At 43.2% G+C, this 16,379-nt stretch overlaps 1 protein-coding gene across 3 annotated transcripts in view; it reads left to right on the forward strand.

The window, feature by feature from the left end:
- atp2a3 (ATPase sarcoplasmic/endoplasmic reticulum Ca2+ transporting 3) overlaps nucleotides 1-16,379 on the forward strand; it is a 58,642-nt gene that overhangs the window by 31,670 nt on the left and 10,593 nt on the right. For all 3 annotated transcript variants that reach the window (XM_074612074.1, XM_074612076.1, XM_074612075.1), the window contains exons 6-10: nucleotides 3,390-3,470; nucleotides 3,770-3,855; nucleotides 4,707-5,171; nucleotides 13,855-13,943; nucleotides 14,832-14,934. In XM_074612074.1, the coding sequence (XP_074468175.1) occupies nucleotides 3,390-3,470; nucleotides 3,770-3,855; nucleotides 4,707-5,171; nucleotides 13,855-13,943; nucleotides 14,832-14,934 (824 nt within the window). The remainder of the gene's footprint in view (nucleotides 1-3,389; nucleotides 3,471-3,769; nucleotides 3,856-4,706; nucleotides 5,172-13,854; nucleotides 13,944-14,831; nucleotides 14,935-16,379) is intronic.

Genomic DNA, 16,379 nt, shown 5'->3' on the forward strand with positions numbered 1-16,379 from the left:
GTTTTTTTTTAAATGGAGTGAGTGCAGCGGTCAGGAACTCCTAGAGGGTTTACACACGACCTGAAGAGATGGAAACCTCCACCGAGCAATTCCCGCTAACGAGTCACGGTTAGTCTCCACGTGAATGAGGACCTCTTTGCCAGTATGTTATGCAAGAGATTTTGTTTGGAGTCCAGTTTTACCAAATGGAAGGAGAACTCCGGCTGGCCAAACCGGCGCAAGCCTCCTCATTTATTTTGATCAAATGTGCATGTGCTACTTTTCCAGTTTATTCATTCATTCTGAGGCAAATGCTAATTATCAAAGAGGCCCTATTATGACTGTGCTTTTCCCTTTTATGTGTAATTTTTTTTGAGGTAAATCAACTTCCTAGTACAAACACTTAAATAGCACTCATTTAAATCATGTCCTAAAAGTTAGAGTTAGAGTTAGAAGCGTAGTTGTGCTGCTGGGTGCTGACTTTGCATTGGAACAAACAATTGACTTTAACTTCTTAGCGATATATGTTCTTTGACTGCCCTAAAAGCCTTGCTTGAAGTCCTGCCTTTTCTTCCGTTACATGGTGATGTCACCAAGTAACACATTTGCATAATACCTGCCTAACGGCTGGTTTGGCACGCCTTCAAACAAAGCTAGTTAGAGAGGAGCTGGAGCGGATTCCAAAGAGTACGGTTTGGTTGACCAATCATGACAGTTGCGCCAGCTGACCAATCGGAGCAGACTGGGCTTTTCGGGAGGGGGCTGAGCAGGAGCTCAAACAGAGCGTTTCAGACAGAGGGTGAAAAGAGGTGTTGCAGCACAGCCGGTATGAGAAAAATAAAGCGTTTTTGAACATTAAAACGTGTAAAGATGTTCTAGTAGAAACCCAAAATACAAGTATGCACCTGAAAATGAGCATAATAGGTCCTCTTTAATATTTTTTCTATCTTTTTGATACTATGAATAAGCGAATATTAGTCGGATAAATTACGGATCTTTTTGATATTTATCTGAAGTTAACGTGGTTTGTTTTAGGACACATTTCTCTTCTAGCAGATGGAGAGTGTCTGTGGGAGGCCGTGGCAGAAAGTGAATAGGGGAGCAGGAGTCTGTGGGTAGGCGTTTGAAAAGCCGCTCTTCCCTGCCCTCGGCCAGTCCTGCTACAGTGAACCTGTAGCCCCCGGCCACCTCCCACACAAACACAACACACACTTCTCTCCACCCTCCGCCTCTCCCACTCTCGTTCTCTCACAGCCCCATGGGTGTCAGACGGAGAGATGGAGAGAAATACGGAAATGGAAGTACCGGCTAATTTAGCTACACACAGCGCGGCCGCTCCGGCTCTCCGTCTCTCTCACCATCTCGGTCCCGTCGGGTTAGAGACTGTGAAAAATTCCCCCCGAGGTCTCGGAACATTGAGCAACTGTCAAGAGGAGATGATGGAGCTCTGAGAGAAATGGAGAAAGATCAAGAAATAAACACTCGGAAATGTATCAGCGTGAGATCACTTTGAAAAGTTTTCACTATGAAGTGAGCTTGTACAGAAGAAGTATGTGAGCGGAAAAAAGCAGGAATTCAACAAATCGTATTCATTCTGAAAGGCCCTGATGGCTGAGGACTTTGTATTAAAGCAGCAGCAGGCTGTCACTATATCCTGACAGTAGTGCATGAGACAGGTAATCTGAAAAAAATCATGTTCCTCCGGTGTCCTCCAGTGCTCCTAACGGCATCTGCAAGATTTCACAGACTGGAGAAAAACAACCAATCAGAGCCGAGCTGGAGCCTTGCCGTCTCTGAGCAGCTGTCAATCACTCGCAAACTCCTATCAACCGGTTAAACTAGGCAGCGCTGATCAAATATGAATCAATATTCTGTTACTGTAATGCCTATTTCTCACAGAAAATGTTTTCAGAAAAACCTCGTAGTGTACTGTTTAGCTGTAAAATGTGATTGACAGCTACCTCTGTTAAATGAACAGCCAATAGGAACGCTCTCTCTCTCTGAAATGACCTGTGATTGGCCAAAGTCTCCCGTCAAGGGCTAGATTTTTTTAAAGCCTTAAAACAGAGCCATGAGGAGGTGCAGAAGTCTAGTTTTCTCTCAGAACACTTGAAGTACAATATGCTGAAAGGTAATTATGGAATATTTTCCCAATGATGCCAAAAATATTCTGCCTACCGCCACTTTAATGAGACGCTTATTACACAAAGTAATGATCAGGTCTTTCCCTCGTCTATCATGCTGGGGAGAAACAAATGAAGAATATTACATCTGTCTGGCGTTTTTGGAGCAATTTCCCACTCCGTCTGTTCTGAGATCATTATCAATGACTACATCAAACCGTCCATTATTCACAAGCTAGCTCTGTTCTGCTATTATGAAAACATTTCCATTAAATGTTCATTGTCGGCCTTTTGACGAAGAGGAAGCAATAACCATTTTGTTTTGGGGCATTGGATACTTATAATGGTCTGGCTATGAAATACGAGTTTAATATGCAGGCTTAATAAGCAGACAGACTGTGGTGGAGAAGATGAAATGCAGGTTGTAGTTTATGTCTGACACGTGTAAGGAAGTGGTGTACCAGAGGAGCAGAAAGAGAGTGAAGAGAGAACAAAGGGGAGGGGAAATGATCGATCATTTTTAAAACGGCAACGTGACTCCATCAAGGTTGCATCGAGCCATTGTTTACCTGCGGCTGCAGCCTGAGCTTGGGCTGAACCTGCCGATGTTTCTTTGCTCGAGGATTTATTGTTTGAACACGGACATTCGATTGAGTGTAACTGTTCACCTGCAGCTACACTTACAAGCACAGGTTGTCTTTCCTGAGGGGTTCAACACAAGCCAAACCTCACTGACAAGTTCACAAAGAATTCTGTTTAATTGCCCTTATTCCGAAAAATACAATATTCCTACTAAACTGTTTGCATGGCTAATGAAAATGAATATTCCACTAATATTCCTGTTTACATGCAGCCGTGCATACTCTGACTTATTCGACCGTGCAAACAGCCTCCCTCTCAAAACTAATGACGTCACCACATCCTTAGTTGTTCTTTGTGCTTAATGAGGAAATGTTAGTGTTTTAACAGGCTAAACAAGATATGGTAACATGGTAAACCTGTTGATACCTGCTAAACATCTGCCTGGTAGCATTGTCATTGTGAATATGTTAGCATGCTGATGTTAGCATTTAGCACTGTCAGCTCTGTCAACACTTTTTGCCGCTGTTTGCACCGTTACCGGCTCAGCCTTCGCCAAGTTGAGAACTGTGCAGAGCCTAAAGAAATTCTCCCAATTTTGCATTTAGCACCTTTAAGCACACTTGTATTCGTTTAATATTTTAATGTATTTGATATAATACTTTTTGGTAATCCCAGCTGGTTTTGTTTGTTTTGTTTTTGTGTTAGTTGGTGACAAGGTGCCTGCTGACATCAGAGTGACCTCTATAAAGTCCACCACCCTGCGAGTGGACCAGTCCATCCTCACAGGTATTTCCCATCTCTCATCAGACACCAAACAATCCTGCTTCAAGGCTTTCACTTAATTCAGATAGAGTATGCTCCCTTGCACCTTTACTGCATGGACTTAGAAGACCGAATGTTAAAAGTATTGTGCAATCTTAGTGTCAACGATGTTGCCTGTGATAGTACTTCCTTCCCCTTTAGGCTGTGAGCGTAACTCTGTTTGGTGCCGTCGCTGTGGAAACATCACACTGTTGGTCTAATAATCACCTGTCGCACTTACACATCTAACCCTGTACAATTGTCTCGTGCAATCTTTTCTTTAGGGGAGTCTGTGTCCGTCATCAAACACACTGACCCTGTTCCTGACCCCAGAGCTGTCAACCAAGACAAAAAGAACATGCTGTTTTCTGTAAGCACATCCCCCTGCAGCTCGCTGAGTCCTGTTTATCTTCTACCTTCATATCGAGATTGATATCATCCTAGGCAAAGCTATACAAGCCTGACTTTCAGTCACATAGTTGAACGTAGTTATGCAATCCTCAGAAAGGTTATATCACTTCTCTACAGAGGTGTCACGTCTTGGACTCGAGTCAGACTCAAATTTGATGACTTAAGACTCAACTTGACAAAATAAAAAAAACACTTGCAACTCAACTTGGACTTTAACACCAGGGACTCGTGACTTCACTTGGACTTGAGCCTTTGGACATGAAAATACTTACCTTCCCCCAAGCCCAAAGATTAATAAGTATATTATTTAAAAAGTGTGTGCACAAAGACGACACCACAAACTTTTCAGTCCTGACTTGAGACCTTATTTTTGGACTTGACTTCGGACTTGACTTGGGACTATTCGGTCTTAACTTTGCCCTGACTTGTGACTTGTCAGTCTTGACTTGGAACTTGACGTAGGACTAACTTCAGACTTTTCAGTCTTGAGTTGTTACTTGACCTAGGTATTGACTTGTGACTTGACTTGGGACCTGACTTGGGACTTGATTTGGAACTTGGTGCTTGACTTGTGACTTGTCAGTCTTGACTTGGGACTTGAGTGCAAAGATTTGAGACTTACTTGGGACTTGCAAAACAATGACTGCTTCTCTAGTGATCTAAAGGCAGCTTAATGTATGTTCAGTATGTTGGATTCATTTGATTGGAACTTTCTTCTCTTATGTTCAGCAAAATGACTTGAAATCATTTTGACCGATGTTTTTCTGCTTCACTTCCCCACACTCGTTTCTCTCCCTTTTATGTTCTCAGGGCACAAACATTGCATCGGGCCGCGCCATAGGCGTGGTAGTTGCTACCGGCATTGCCACCGAGATCGGCAAGATCCGCAATCAGATGGCAGCTACGGAACAAGAGAAGACGCCGCTGCAGCAGAAGCTGGACGAGTTCGGGCAGCAGCTCTCTAAGGTCATCTCCCTGATCTGTGTGGCCGTGTGGGTCATCAACATCGGCCACTTCGGGGACCCCGTCCACGGTGGCTCCTGGGTCAGAGGGGCCATCTATTACTTTAAGATCGCCGTTGCACTGGCTGTGGCCGCCATCCCCGAGGGCCTGCCCGCCGTCATCACCACCTGCCTGGCCCTCGGCACGCGCCGCATGGCCAAGAAGAACGCCATCGTCCGCAGCCTGCCCTCGGTGGAGACCCTGGGCTGTACCTCCGTTATCTGCTCCGACAAGACCGGCACCCTCACCACCAACCAGATGTCCGTCTGCAGAGTAAGCATCGATAATTTCCACATCCTGTTGTTTGATTGACAAAGAAAGTTTCATTTGACAAAGTGAGGTAGCTATGGAGGTGAATCTACAGGGATCTGCTGACCCGTATCTCTTATCCGTCTTTGAGATTTTTCTTTTTTTCCCTGTGTTTATTCTTTTCTTGTGGTGTTGTAATATTTACCTCCACTTGGCAGGTTTGAGATAACTGCTGGGGGAGTAGTACAGGCTGGCATGACCCTGCAGCTACAGCATAACACCAGATCAGCTCACAAATACACAGTAAAGGTTTTCCAAATGTCACCTGGCCTGAATAAACACAATACAGTGATCCGTATCCTGATCCGGGCTGTAGGTTTCAGTGTATAAATAGTGTATAAATAGTGTATATATAATTACATTAGATGACAAGCATTGAAAGATCTTATCCACAGCTATTCACAAGTAGTTCTGTAGCGCATAGCCTCACCCTTTCCTTTGTCTGTCTGTGTGTGTGTGTGTGTGTTCCTCACAAGCCGTCTTTGCTCCAAGCACAGTAAATGCCAGCGCTGCTTGTCTTGGCTCCTGTTCAGGGCTCTAGCTCTACACACACACACACACACACACACACACCTAATCTGAGTTAACACCTCTTGTCCCTACATCCTCCATCTCACCTCTCACCACAGTTAATGACCTCGGAGGTTCTGGTGGCCAGTAGTAGAGTAGTAGAGTAGGGCAGCATTAAAGCCAGTGTTGGCTGCTCATTCAATGATTTCACATAGAAAATCTGGAATCTAGTTTATTTATTACTAAAGGGGTAGTTAATACTATTATTAGAATCTGGACAGTTGTTATTAATTGTTCATTAATGACAACTGTTATTACAATTGACTTGGGTCTTAGGACTTTTCAGTCTTAACTTGTTACTTGACCTGGGTATTGACTTGGGACTTGACTTGGGACTTGAGACTTGATTTGGGACTTGTCAGTCTTGACTTGGGACTTGCAAAACAATGACTGCTTCTCTAGTGATCTAAAGGCAGCTTAATGTATGTAATAAAGAATATAATAATGTCTTAAGAATCAATGTAAAGTCATAGAAACTCGATTCCAAAAATAATATGTTGACAGTATTTCCTTTAAAGACTAACTTAAAGAAATAATGAAAGTCCTGTTTTCGACTCGCCCCTTTCAAAGCAGCCATTTTGACATGTCATTGCAGGGTAAATACAGGTGTAACTAATAAGATTAATTATGGCCCTGTTCCATTTAGGTGGGCCAAGGTTCTCTGGAATGGCTGTGACGCACTAAACAGAATGCGGTTGTAATTAATTTGATCAATTACACCTGTGTTTATCTTGCAGTGACCTGTCAAAACATTCATTCAACTTTGAAAGTGGCAGAAGTAGGGCTGTCAATCGATTAAAATTTGTAATCGCGATTAATCACAAATGAATCGCACATTTTTTTATCTGTTCAAAATGTACCTTAAAAGGAGATTTGTCAATTATTTAATACTCTTAGCAACACGGGAGTGGGCAAATATGCTTTCTTTATGCAAATATATGTATATATTTATTATTGGAAATCAATTAACAACACAAAACAATGACAGATATTGTTCAGAAACCCTCACAGGTACTGCATTTAGCATAAAAAATATGCTGAAATCATAACATGGCAAACTGCAGCCCAACAGGTAACAACAGCTGTCAGTGTGTCAGTGTGCTGACTTGACTGACTTGCCCCAAACTGCATGTGATTATCATAAAGTGGGCATGTCTGTAAAGGGGAGACTTGTGGGTCCCATTTACATTCACATATCCTGAGGTCAGAGGTCAAGGGACCCTTTTGAAAATGGCCATGCCAGTTTTTCCTCGCAAAATTTAGCGCAAGTTTGGAGCTTTATTTAGCCTCCTTTGCGACAAGCGAGTATGACATAGTTGGTACCGATGGAATCCTTAGGTTTCATAAGATGCCAGTATCTTCACTCTAACTTTAAAGCTGAGCCCACGAAAATCGCAAGTTGCGTTGAAGAAGTTAGAGACGTTAAAAAGAATTTGCGTTAACACGTTAGTATCGTGTTAACTTTGACTTTGTCAGAAGATGATGACTTTCTCAGTAATTTAAATGTCCAAATTAGACATATTAACACACAAACCTGAGACCCGAAACAGTAAAATTAGACGCTGCCCAGCCCAGAGTATAATTTGGACCTGGTACAACTCGGGTTCCTGGTCGGATCCCGCTTCCTCAGGACCCATGAAGACCTCTAGACTGGGTTGAGCTTACGTGGACTGAATGGCAGGGCTGAATGTTATAGCCTGAGATAGCCCCCCACATTACCATCTTTAGAGAGAGAGAGAGAGAGAGTCTATAGTATGTAACTTTTGCTGAACAGTGTCCAATGTGACAATAACTGGATAATGGTAAATGCTAAAACATGTTTTTTCAAAGTCATCTAGTCCTGATATATAAAGACTGCATTTAATGCAGAAGCTGATTGTCCTGCAGACTGCATGTAGTGCTTCAGCTGTAAAGCAAGGAGAAAAACACATTTTGACTTCCAGAAGATCTCCTTTGTCTCTGTGTGTATCCATTTTATTCTCTTGCCATTTCAAAATGGAGTTAGCATCAGAAGGCTGTGCATTTCCTGTACGGCAGACAGACACTCTTGCGGTATAAACGCCCCTCCCTCCCCCTTGCTCCCCGAGATGACGTGGAGCATCTGTGTGATTAATGCGTAGCGGCAGGGAGTTCCCTCTAGCAGGAGGGACACGGAGCAGTGATCTCACCGCAACCCCCTGAAAAACCCTCCCAGACAGAAAAAGAGAGCGAGGCAGGCTGGTAAATATTGACCTTCTGCTTCCACCTGTACTCCCTAGCCTGCTGCTCTCAGCTCTCTGGTGGGAGATAAGGGGGCACACACACACACTCACACTCTCAGAGAGACAAATCAAACTTCCGCTTTGCAGCTTTTTTTTCTCATGGTGTTTCCTGGAGATAGTCATTATCGTTAACTCGTCCCCTCTTCTTGCTGGTGCTATGCTTGCACGGCTGTGTTTGCTCTGTTTTTATGGTTTTTCGTGCGTCAAGGTTTAAATGCCCGCATGAATGTTTGCCCAGGCTTATCCATCTGTGCTTATTCTTGGACCGGTCTCCAGCCAGTGGCCCTGATAGCACCGTGGGTCTCCCTTGCCTCGGGGGTATCCCCGTATCCGCAGGATTTCCAGGGATTCCCCTCCGTATCCCGACTTCCCTTTTCCCTTCACACACATGAAGAGACATCACACATGCACACTTAAAAAAGGGTTACTCACCACCCTCCTTCCCCCCCACACACACACACAAGCTCAGAGGAAGTGAGTAGCAGAATACAAACTTGAGTCACATGGTTCACACTGGGCCTTGTTTCCTTGGAGACCACAGCGGATCAGATAGAGAGGGGAAACTGACCGCAGTTGAAAGAACAACCTTATTTTATTCCTCAGGCCCTGCTTTGTGACTGCTGTGTGTGCTTCAGTGGAAATTATTGGGTCATCATTGTTGGTCTGCTATAGAGCGAGAGAGTATTGAGCCTGATGGCCATTTCCAAAATTCATACCTGTTATTCCTATGGTCTAAGACAATCCAAAAAAATATTAGTAAACATGAACAACTCTCTCCAGAATCCAATAACTAGATTGCTTAAACTCAAACTTGTGATGTCATAGGGTATAAAGTGTGGAGCTGCTCCATAGTCAATGAATGGGGAGAGATGTTCTAGATGACACTGAGAGCACCCAGGGGAATGATCTGAGTATATGGGAAAATTTTCTGTTTCACAACTGAGAACACTACAATAGAATAAAGCTCATTTGGACTCCAGACTTTATACCCTATGACATCATTTGTGTTCATTCGCGTTAGACGTGCCGAAGAGGAGAAGGAACTTGTCTCCATAGATACCAACAACTTTTCTTTCCGCCATCTCCGCCATCAACCATGTAGGAAATAACCACTGTTGCTGCTTTACACATGTTTTGGAAGTCCCAGATATGTCAGAAAATCAAACGCCGTCGTGTCTGGGTTGATAACATCACCCGGCGGCGAGCTGTATTCACACACAGTGCCATTGCACTGACTGTATTTACCAAGCCACACATCGCTACTGCGGTATGAACCCAAAATAAACAGATTGTGCTGTGATTTAATTGCAATAAACAGATCGAAATTATGCTGAAATAACTACATAATGCTGCCGATTTGTAATAAGCCAAGCACAACTTCGCGTCTATTCACCGCTTCGCTCTTGGTGTGAACACACCTTTAGAGAGAGTAGCTCATGCTAACACATATTGATTGAACTTTCCTAGGCCATGGAAATAACATATTAGAATTCTTAATTTAGGTGGTGTTCCCCTTTTAAAATGTCCTTAAAGGGACAGTTTATCCCAAAATGAATTGAAGAAGCGGTGAACAAAGATATAGGAAATAATGGGTTTAGACCTGTGCTGTTTGGGCTCATGTTTCAGTGAGTCATTTCTACATATCTATTGGACTTCAGTACTGTAACCCAACTATTACTTCATAAACCCAACAGAAGAACAGCTTGTGTATCTGTTTACAGTGCGGCCAAACAAACACACATTGTTTTAATAAAGAAGTCAGGCGCAATAATTGGCCTTTTTCCATTATGCCATGAGTGTGTGTACTGTAGTTTCCCACACAACAGCGGGTCACAGTAAATGTGGTTACCTCGCTGAGAGGTCGGAGGTCTGCAGCCTGTTGCCTGCAGCTCATCATCTAACAGCTCGTTGTGGCTGCGCCGCTGTGATATTTAACCCAGATCCACTGTCAAAAACCCCCATGTCTATTGTTGTGGACACGTTTTTGATGAATGATCGTGGTCAGTATGAACCGCAATGACAAATACATTACGTTTTCTGTGACTGCTTCACATTATAAGCCACCTCATGTTTCACCAGCTGCATGTTTTTAATGTGATTCAGCAGGGAAAAGTGAGTTGTTGGCCCCTATTGAGCCCGCTGTGTTCCCAAAGTTAGTCTGGTTAGAAGTTGATTAAGCACAAATTTAAGAACATGCATCACGTAAGCATGATATCAACTGAAATATTCAAGGTATTAAAACTTGGATGCAGTCACAAGATTACTGAAGGTACAAATGCAGGAATTTCCTTATCGGTTCCAGTTTAGTAACTAAAAGCTAGGGTTGGTAATTTTCTTCAAAAACCTTTTTTGGCTGGACCGCAGAGGGCCAGCCCTACAAACCGCAAAAGTCTGTCAGTGAATGAGTGAGTGATGAAGTTAAACAATGGCCGAGTCTTGTTGTTGTATCTGTTGAAATTTTCATTACATCCCAACAGCAATCAATAAATCAAATGCTCTCACAAAAAAAAGAGAACAAATTTGGTACCTGTGGCTGTCGTAGGACTGTAATAAGCTCGTCCAATCGTTTCTTTCGGCCCAAATGTAATGATTGGATAGGCTACCTGTCTGATTGCAGTCTGCCTGTGTACTCACTGCACGTCACCGGAGTCTTCCACAGGCTGCTAGTTGGACAGCAGTACTAACAGTAGCCATGTTCCTTGTTTACGTTCATAATGATAATTTTGGGGGTGTGGCTTTGGAGGGAGGCCTGAAGGGACAGGCAGTCAATGTTGCAGACTTTGCGACTTTCTCGATAGATTTAGGGGTTTTTGGTGCGAGTGCTGCTGGAAAAGAGTTGGCAACACTAGACTCAGATTTCGGTTAGATCATTTTTTAAATTGAACATACTCTTGCTCGGGGTGGCATGATGGTGTTAGCGTGGGTATTTTCCAAGTACTCCGGTCTCCTCCCAGAGTCCAAAGACATGCAGGTTAGGTTAATTGTTGACTCTAAATTGCCCGTAGGTGTGAAGTGAGCGTGAATGGTTGTCTGTCTCTATGTGTCAGCCCTGTGATAGTCTGGCGACCTGTCCAGGGTGTACCCCGCCTTCGCCCAATGTCAGCCGGGATCTGCTCCACCCCCCCACCTGCAGCAGCAATAGGATAAGCGATTACAGATAATGGATGGCTGGATGGATACTCTTGCTAGTTTCTCAAGATTACCAACCCTAGCTTTAATACAGCTCTGGTACTGTGTTAGGAGAGTAAACAGAGAGTCTGATCTAAATGAGATAAACAATAATACTGTGTTACTTGCATGCATGTGAATCTCTTGTGCACAAGTAAGGCAATTTGAGTCTTTTGTGTTGAAATGGCGGACTTCGCCACTAACAACGAAAACGACTGCAGTATATAAAGGAGTAATTACGGAATCCATTTGATGGCTATTAAATTTAATCAGCTACAACTTCAAATCTCCCTCCAAGTAGTTCCACTGTTTGTTTGCTGCAGTAAAAGAAGGCAAATGTCAACACTGCTGATGTCAAAAATTACAAATGCAAAAAATTGCATTCTCTCACAAAAGCTATAATCTCACGGAGGCTGTAATCATGATTCAGTATGACAGTTATTTAAAACTAACTTTCATCTTGTCCAGAGGCTAGACTACTTCAGCGGACTGAATGCAGTAACCCTGCCGCGGAGAGTTGTTAAGGAATAATTACTCCATTAAAAGGCTAAAACGTACCTTTTAGGCTCATGTGCTAGAGGGATGACAGCTATAGCTCTCATCTGGAGTCTGCCATCGATTTTGTGTTCCCTTTTTTAAATTGGTGGAGGCTGGTGAGTCAGTGACACACACACACGCACGCACGCACACACACACACGCACACACACACACACACACACACACACACTGACGGAGGAAATCAAGTTTAACCAAATAGCTGCTTCATTAATTCTTCAATCAGTCAGATTTAATGGAGTCTCAAACAGAGTTAAGCGAGGTCGTAGGGATGTTTTCCCTCTGTGTGTGTGTGTGTGTTTTCACTCTTTCCTGAACTTAAGTGTCAAGTTGTTAAAAAAAAAGAATATTAATAAAGGAATGGAGGTCAAGGGCAGTCTTTTAGCCTATTGTGAATTTATGTATGCCATTCAGATGAGGTGTTTAGATGCGCAGAGAGAGGCCTTGGACCGTGAACGGTGATGTCTCCCATTCTTATGAACCACCAGCCCCAACACTCCCTCCTTGTTTTTATCACTATATTAGTATTACCAGTGCATCACCCTTCCAGGGGGAATTTCAGGAAAAAAGATTTGCCAACAAAGCAAAACCTTGGAGAGCTCTGGGACTCCGGCTCTCTCTCCCTCCTTCTCCGGCTTTGTTTCACAGCAGTTGACTGGAGCGTGTATGGCAGTGTGAGTGATTGATGAAGTTTTACATCGAGACGTGTGAGCAGAGCAACTCCCATGTCGCCTGCGTGTTTAGAAACGCTATAGAATCGGGGAAAGAAGTGACAACTGCCGGAAAAGCCTTCACCCGGGTGGGGGGATTTCTTGACTCTGGATCACTCCAGATTTTCTGGCCGCAGTTTGAACTTGACCTCCGCAGTGACCCCTTGTTCCAACCTGCAGAGCACTTCCTGTTTCCAGACACTATTTGATTTCTTTTATAATGCTTCACAACCTTTAATTTATCCGGAGCGCTTTGAGAACTATGGCCAGAATAGTTGGTTCTTTGTTAGCAGCATCCTGCTTCTTGGTATTTACACAAGATGCAGACTTAGCTGTTTATTTGTGAAGTGTGTTTGGAAACCATGGGGCGACATGTGATGATACCGCTATTGCAGTAAATCACTCTTGGTAACTTGGCAGCTCAAGATGTACTAACATCACCACTACAATTCCATGTTGATATACAGTGATAACAAAGGTGTTACAGTATATTACCTCTATGAGGCGCATATAGGTCAAGGACTCGCCCACACCTCAGAACCACTTAAACCATGATTTACAGCTTAACCCCTTAAAGCAGCAGTAGGTAGAATTGGCGCAAATATGATTTGAAAAAAGTTATTTTATATCCTGACAGTAGTGCATGAGACGGGTAATCTGAAAAAAAATCATGTGCCTCTGTGTCCTCTGGTGTCCTCCGGTGTCGTGTCCTCCGGTGCTCCTAATGGCATCTGCAAGATTTCACAGACCGGAAGAAAACAACCAATCAGAGCTGATCTGGAGCCTTGCCGTCTCTGAGCAGCTGTCAATCACTCCTCTTAATGGAGCAGACCGCCTTGTTTCTACAGTAGCCCAGAACGGACAAACCAAACACTGGCTCTAGATTGTGCCATTCGTGCTTTCACATTTTCATGATTACGCATTTTTGTGTCAGGAGAAGTTTCAGGTGGTTTCAATCCGCAACCACCTGAAACCCTAACCTCGCCGCTAGATGCTGCCACATCCTACACACTGCATCTTTAATTTGCTTATTGAGTGAAGCCATTATTTGGTTGTTCTGTGCATCATTTTATACACATTTTCTCACATGTAAAGACCCAATCTGTAACATTCGACCATCTAGTTACAGATATACATGTATAACGGAAGATTTAATGATGAAAACTAAGAGAAAATAAATTTGTTTAGATCTGAACAATGCTTGCAAATGACATGCTTTAACAGTGAATCCACTGGAGGGTTTAATAGGGTTGTAGTAGAGAATAAAGAAATTATTTCCTTTTTAAAATAAATATAAATATTCTCTGTAGTCATTATTTATATTTGACTACGGGCATCACAGACTAATGAGCTAACTGTGCCGTCTCTTTTCTCCTCTCCAGATGTTCGTTGCAGACAAGGTGGAAGATTCAAACTGCAGCCTTCATGAGTTCTCTATAACTGGCTCTACGTATGCCCCTGAGGGACAAATGTGAGTGTCACAGTTTAAACATGTATTACTTTTATTTTGGTAAAGTCTGTCCACCCTAAGACCTCCATTATATGAAACATGTCTGTGTGCTTTTTCAAATTTTACCACGGTGAACTCAAGGAAGATCCCTCATACCCTCTTTCCCCTCATCCATCCCAGCTTTGAGGAAATTCTGAATTGCTTTTTTCAAGCAAACTGTGATGTGGTCTGTGGTCCAAGATCTGTTACATCAGTGCTAATGATTCACAAAAACTGTCTCTTCGCAGTGCTTTATGGGTTGCTATGGCAATAATAACCAGGGAAATAGTTCCTGGTTGTTGTTATGTGCATATTACTTGCAGAAAAGTAGTAACAATCACAGATGAAGTGTGATCTTCAAGTGTCAGATTCATGATTGTGCTGTCATTTTGATCCGTGCCATGTCAGAATGTTTTTAACTCTTAGTAAATGTGCGTCTGTCTGTGGTAGGTGGCTATAGTCATTAGGCAGGAGAAGGATTCTACACTTCATTGTATATATGTGTGTTGTTTATTTAGCCTTTTGGTGAGTACAGCGTTCTGACTCCGCATGAACCTGTCGATTTCATAACAGCAGAGTGTGGGTTATTGTGTGGGAGCTTCGCTAGCAACGGTTGCAGTCTCTACTGGGAAGGGATCCACGGTTGTCATGCAATCAGCACTGCTAGTCAGGAACACACTGGCCCGCACACAGACGCACACTGTTTACTACTGTACAACCACTGTTTTCTACAGTCGACTTCGGAATGCTAAACAACCGAATGTCTTTCCCCACTCATAAATATTGATTAGCGTCTGAGGTCTAGCGAACTGTGAAGTGTTTTCCTCTTGTGTTTTGCTGTTGTGAGTGACATGTGTTTATTCTTTCCAGACTGAAAGGAGACAAGCCCGTCCAGTGTGGAGACTTTGATGGACTTTTGGAGTTGGCCACTGTGTGCTCTATGTGCAATGACTCTGCACTGGACTACAATGAGGTCATTAACACACACACACACACACACACACACACACACACACACACACACACAACCTTGTACCTCTATCTTTGTGAGGACACTCACTGACATAAAGCATTCCCTAGCCCCTTACCCTAACCTTAACCATCACAACTAAATGCCTGACCCTATCCTAACCCTAAACTTAACCTAATTGGCGCCCGCTCCACCAGGTCCCCCATAACCCAATTCTAACCTGAACCTTAACACCAAGTCTGAACCCTCAAACAGGCCTTTGAAGGTCTGTCCTAAAGTGAGGCCAAAATGTCCTCATTTTCCAAATATGTCCTCACTCTGAAGGTCTAAAACTCAAATTAGTCCTCACAAAGATAGCTGTACAAGTACACACACACACACATAATGTGTGGCATAATACATTCGCTATCCTCTTACGTTAACCTTGACCATCACAACTAAATGCCTGACCCTAACCCTGACCTAAACCTAATTCATAATCTGAACCTTAAAACCAAGTCTTAACCCTCAAACAGGCTTTTGAAGAAGTGAGGACCGGCCAAAATGTCCTCAGTCTGTTGGTTAAAAACTTTTCTCGGTCCCCACTATGCAGCAAGTACAAGAACACACACACTTAAAGGATAATGTACAGCGAGCGATGCTTCGCATGTGCCGCATCACCCTGTCGGGGTTTAATCACAACGATAAGCGGCTCGCTGTACATTATCCCGTTTATTACACGACTACTTACTTGAGAAATCAATAATTTGACAGAAAAATGGTCCTCCAGAGTCCGCCATCAGAACAACGTCCATAGCAACGGTCTGTTATACACAGCAGCGGTCTGCTATAAAGAAATAACAGACCATAGAATGCTGTGATTGACCAATCAGAATCGAGTATTCAACAAAGCCGTGTAATAAATACAGATAATCGTTTCGGTATAGTTTGTTTCCTCTATACCTGACATCATTTTAAATTTCTGTGCAAAATCTGTGACACATGCAGCATTGTGTAGGTTAGGTTTCTTTGCAAATGTCCTCATGCATTGACAGTACATACAGTACATACACACACTGCAATGACTCCATGAAAGGTAGAATTAGAACACACACACACACACATTACAGAAAACCTTCTCTTCTCCTCTCCTTCAGCTGAGCTAATTTTACTCAGACGTATGATCTTTTTCTCTGGTTTGGATTGCTTTTCTCACCTCTTTGTTATCATCATGGTAACCGCGCTGAGGAGCGAGGCCAGAGATAAGGCACTTCTCGACTCCCATGCACCCTCCCCAGACTAACTGTTTCCGTTCTCGTAAATGGTTGTTTTTCTCACCAATTTTGTACGTTTTTGAATAAAGGACCCGGAGTGTGAGATCAAAGTGGGCTGCTAAACCAGGAGAGAGAGGGAAGGGGGAAGGGGAGGGGGGGAGCTAGGTGTTTTATTGCTGAGTCACACAAACAAAT

Source organism: Sebastes fasciatus, chromosome 16 (genome assembly GCF_043250625.1).
Source record: "Sebastes fasciatus isolate fSebFas1 chromosome 16, fSebFas1.pri, whole genome shotgun sequence".
Taxonomy (NCBI): Eukaryota; Metazoa; Chordata; class Actinopteri; order Perciformes; family Sebastidae; genus Sebastes; species Sebastes fasciatus.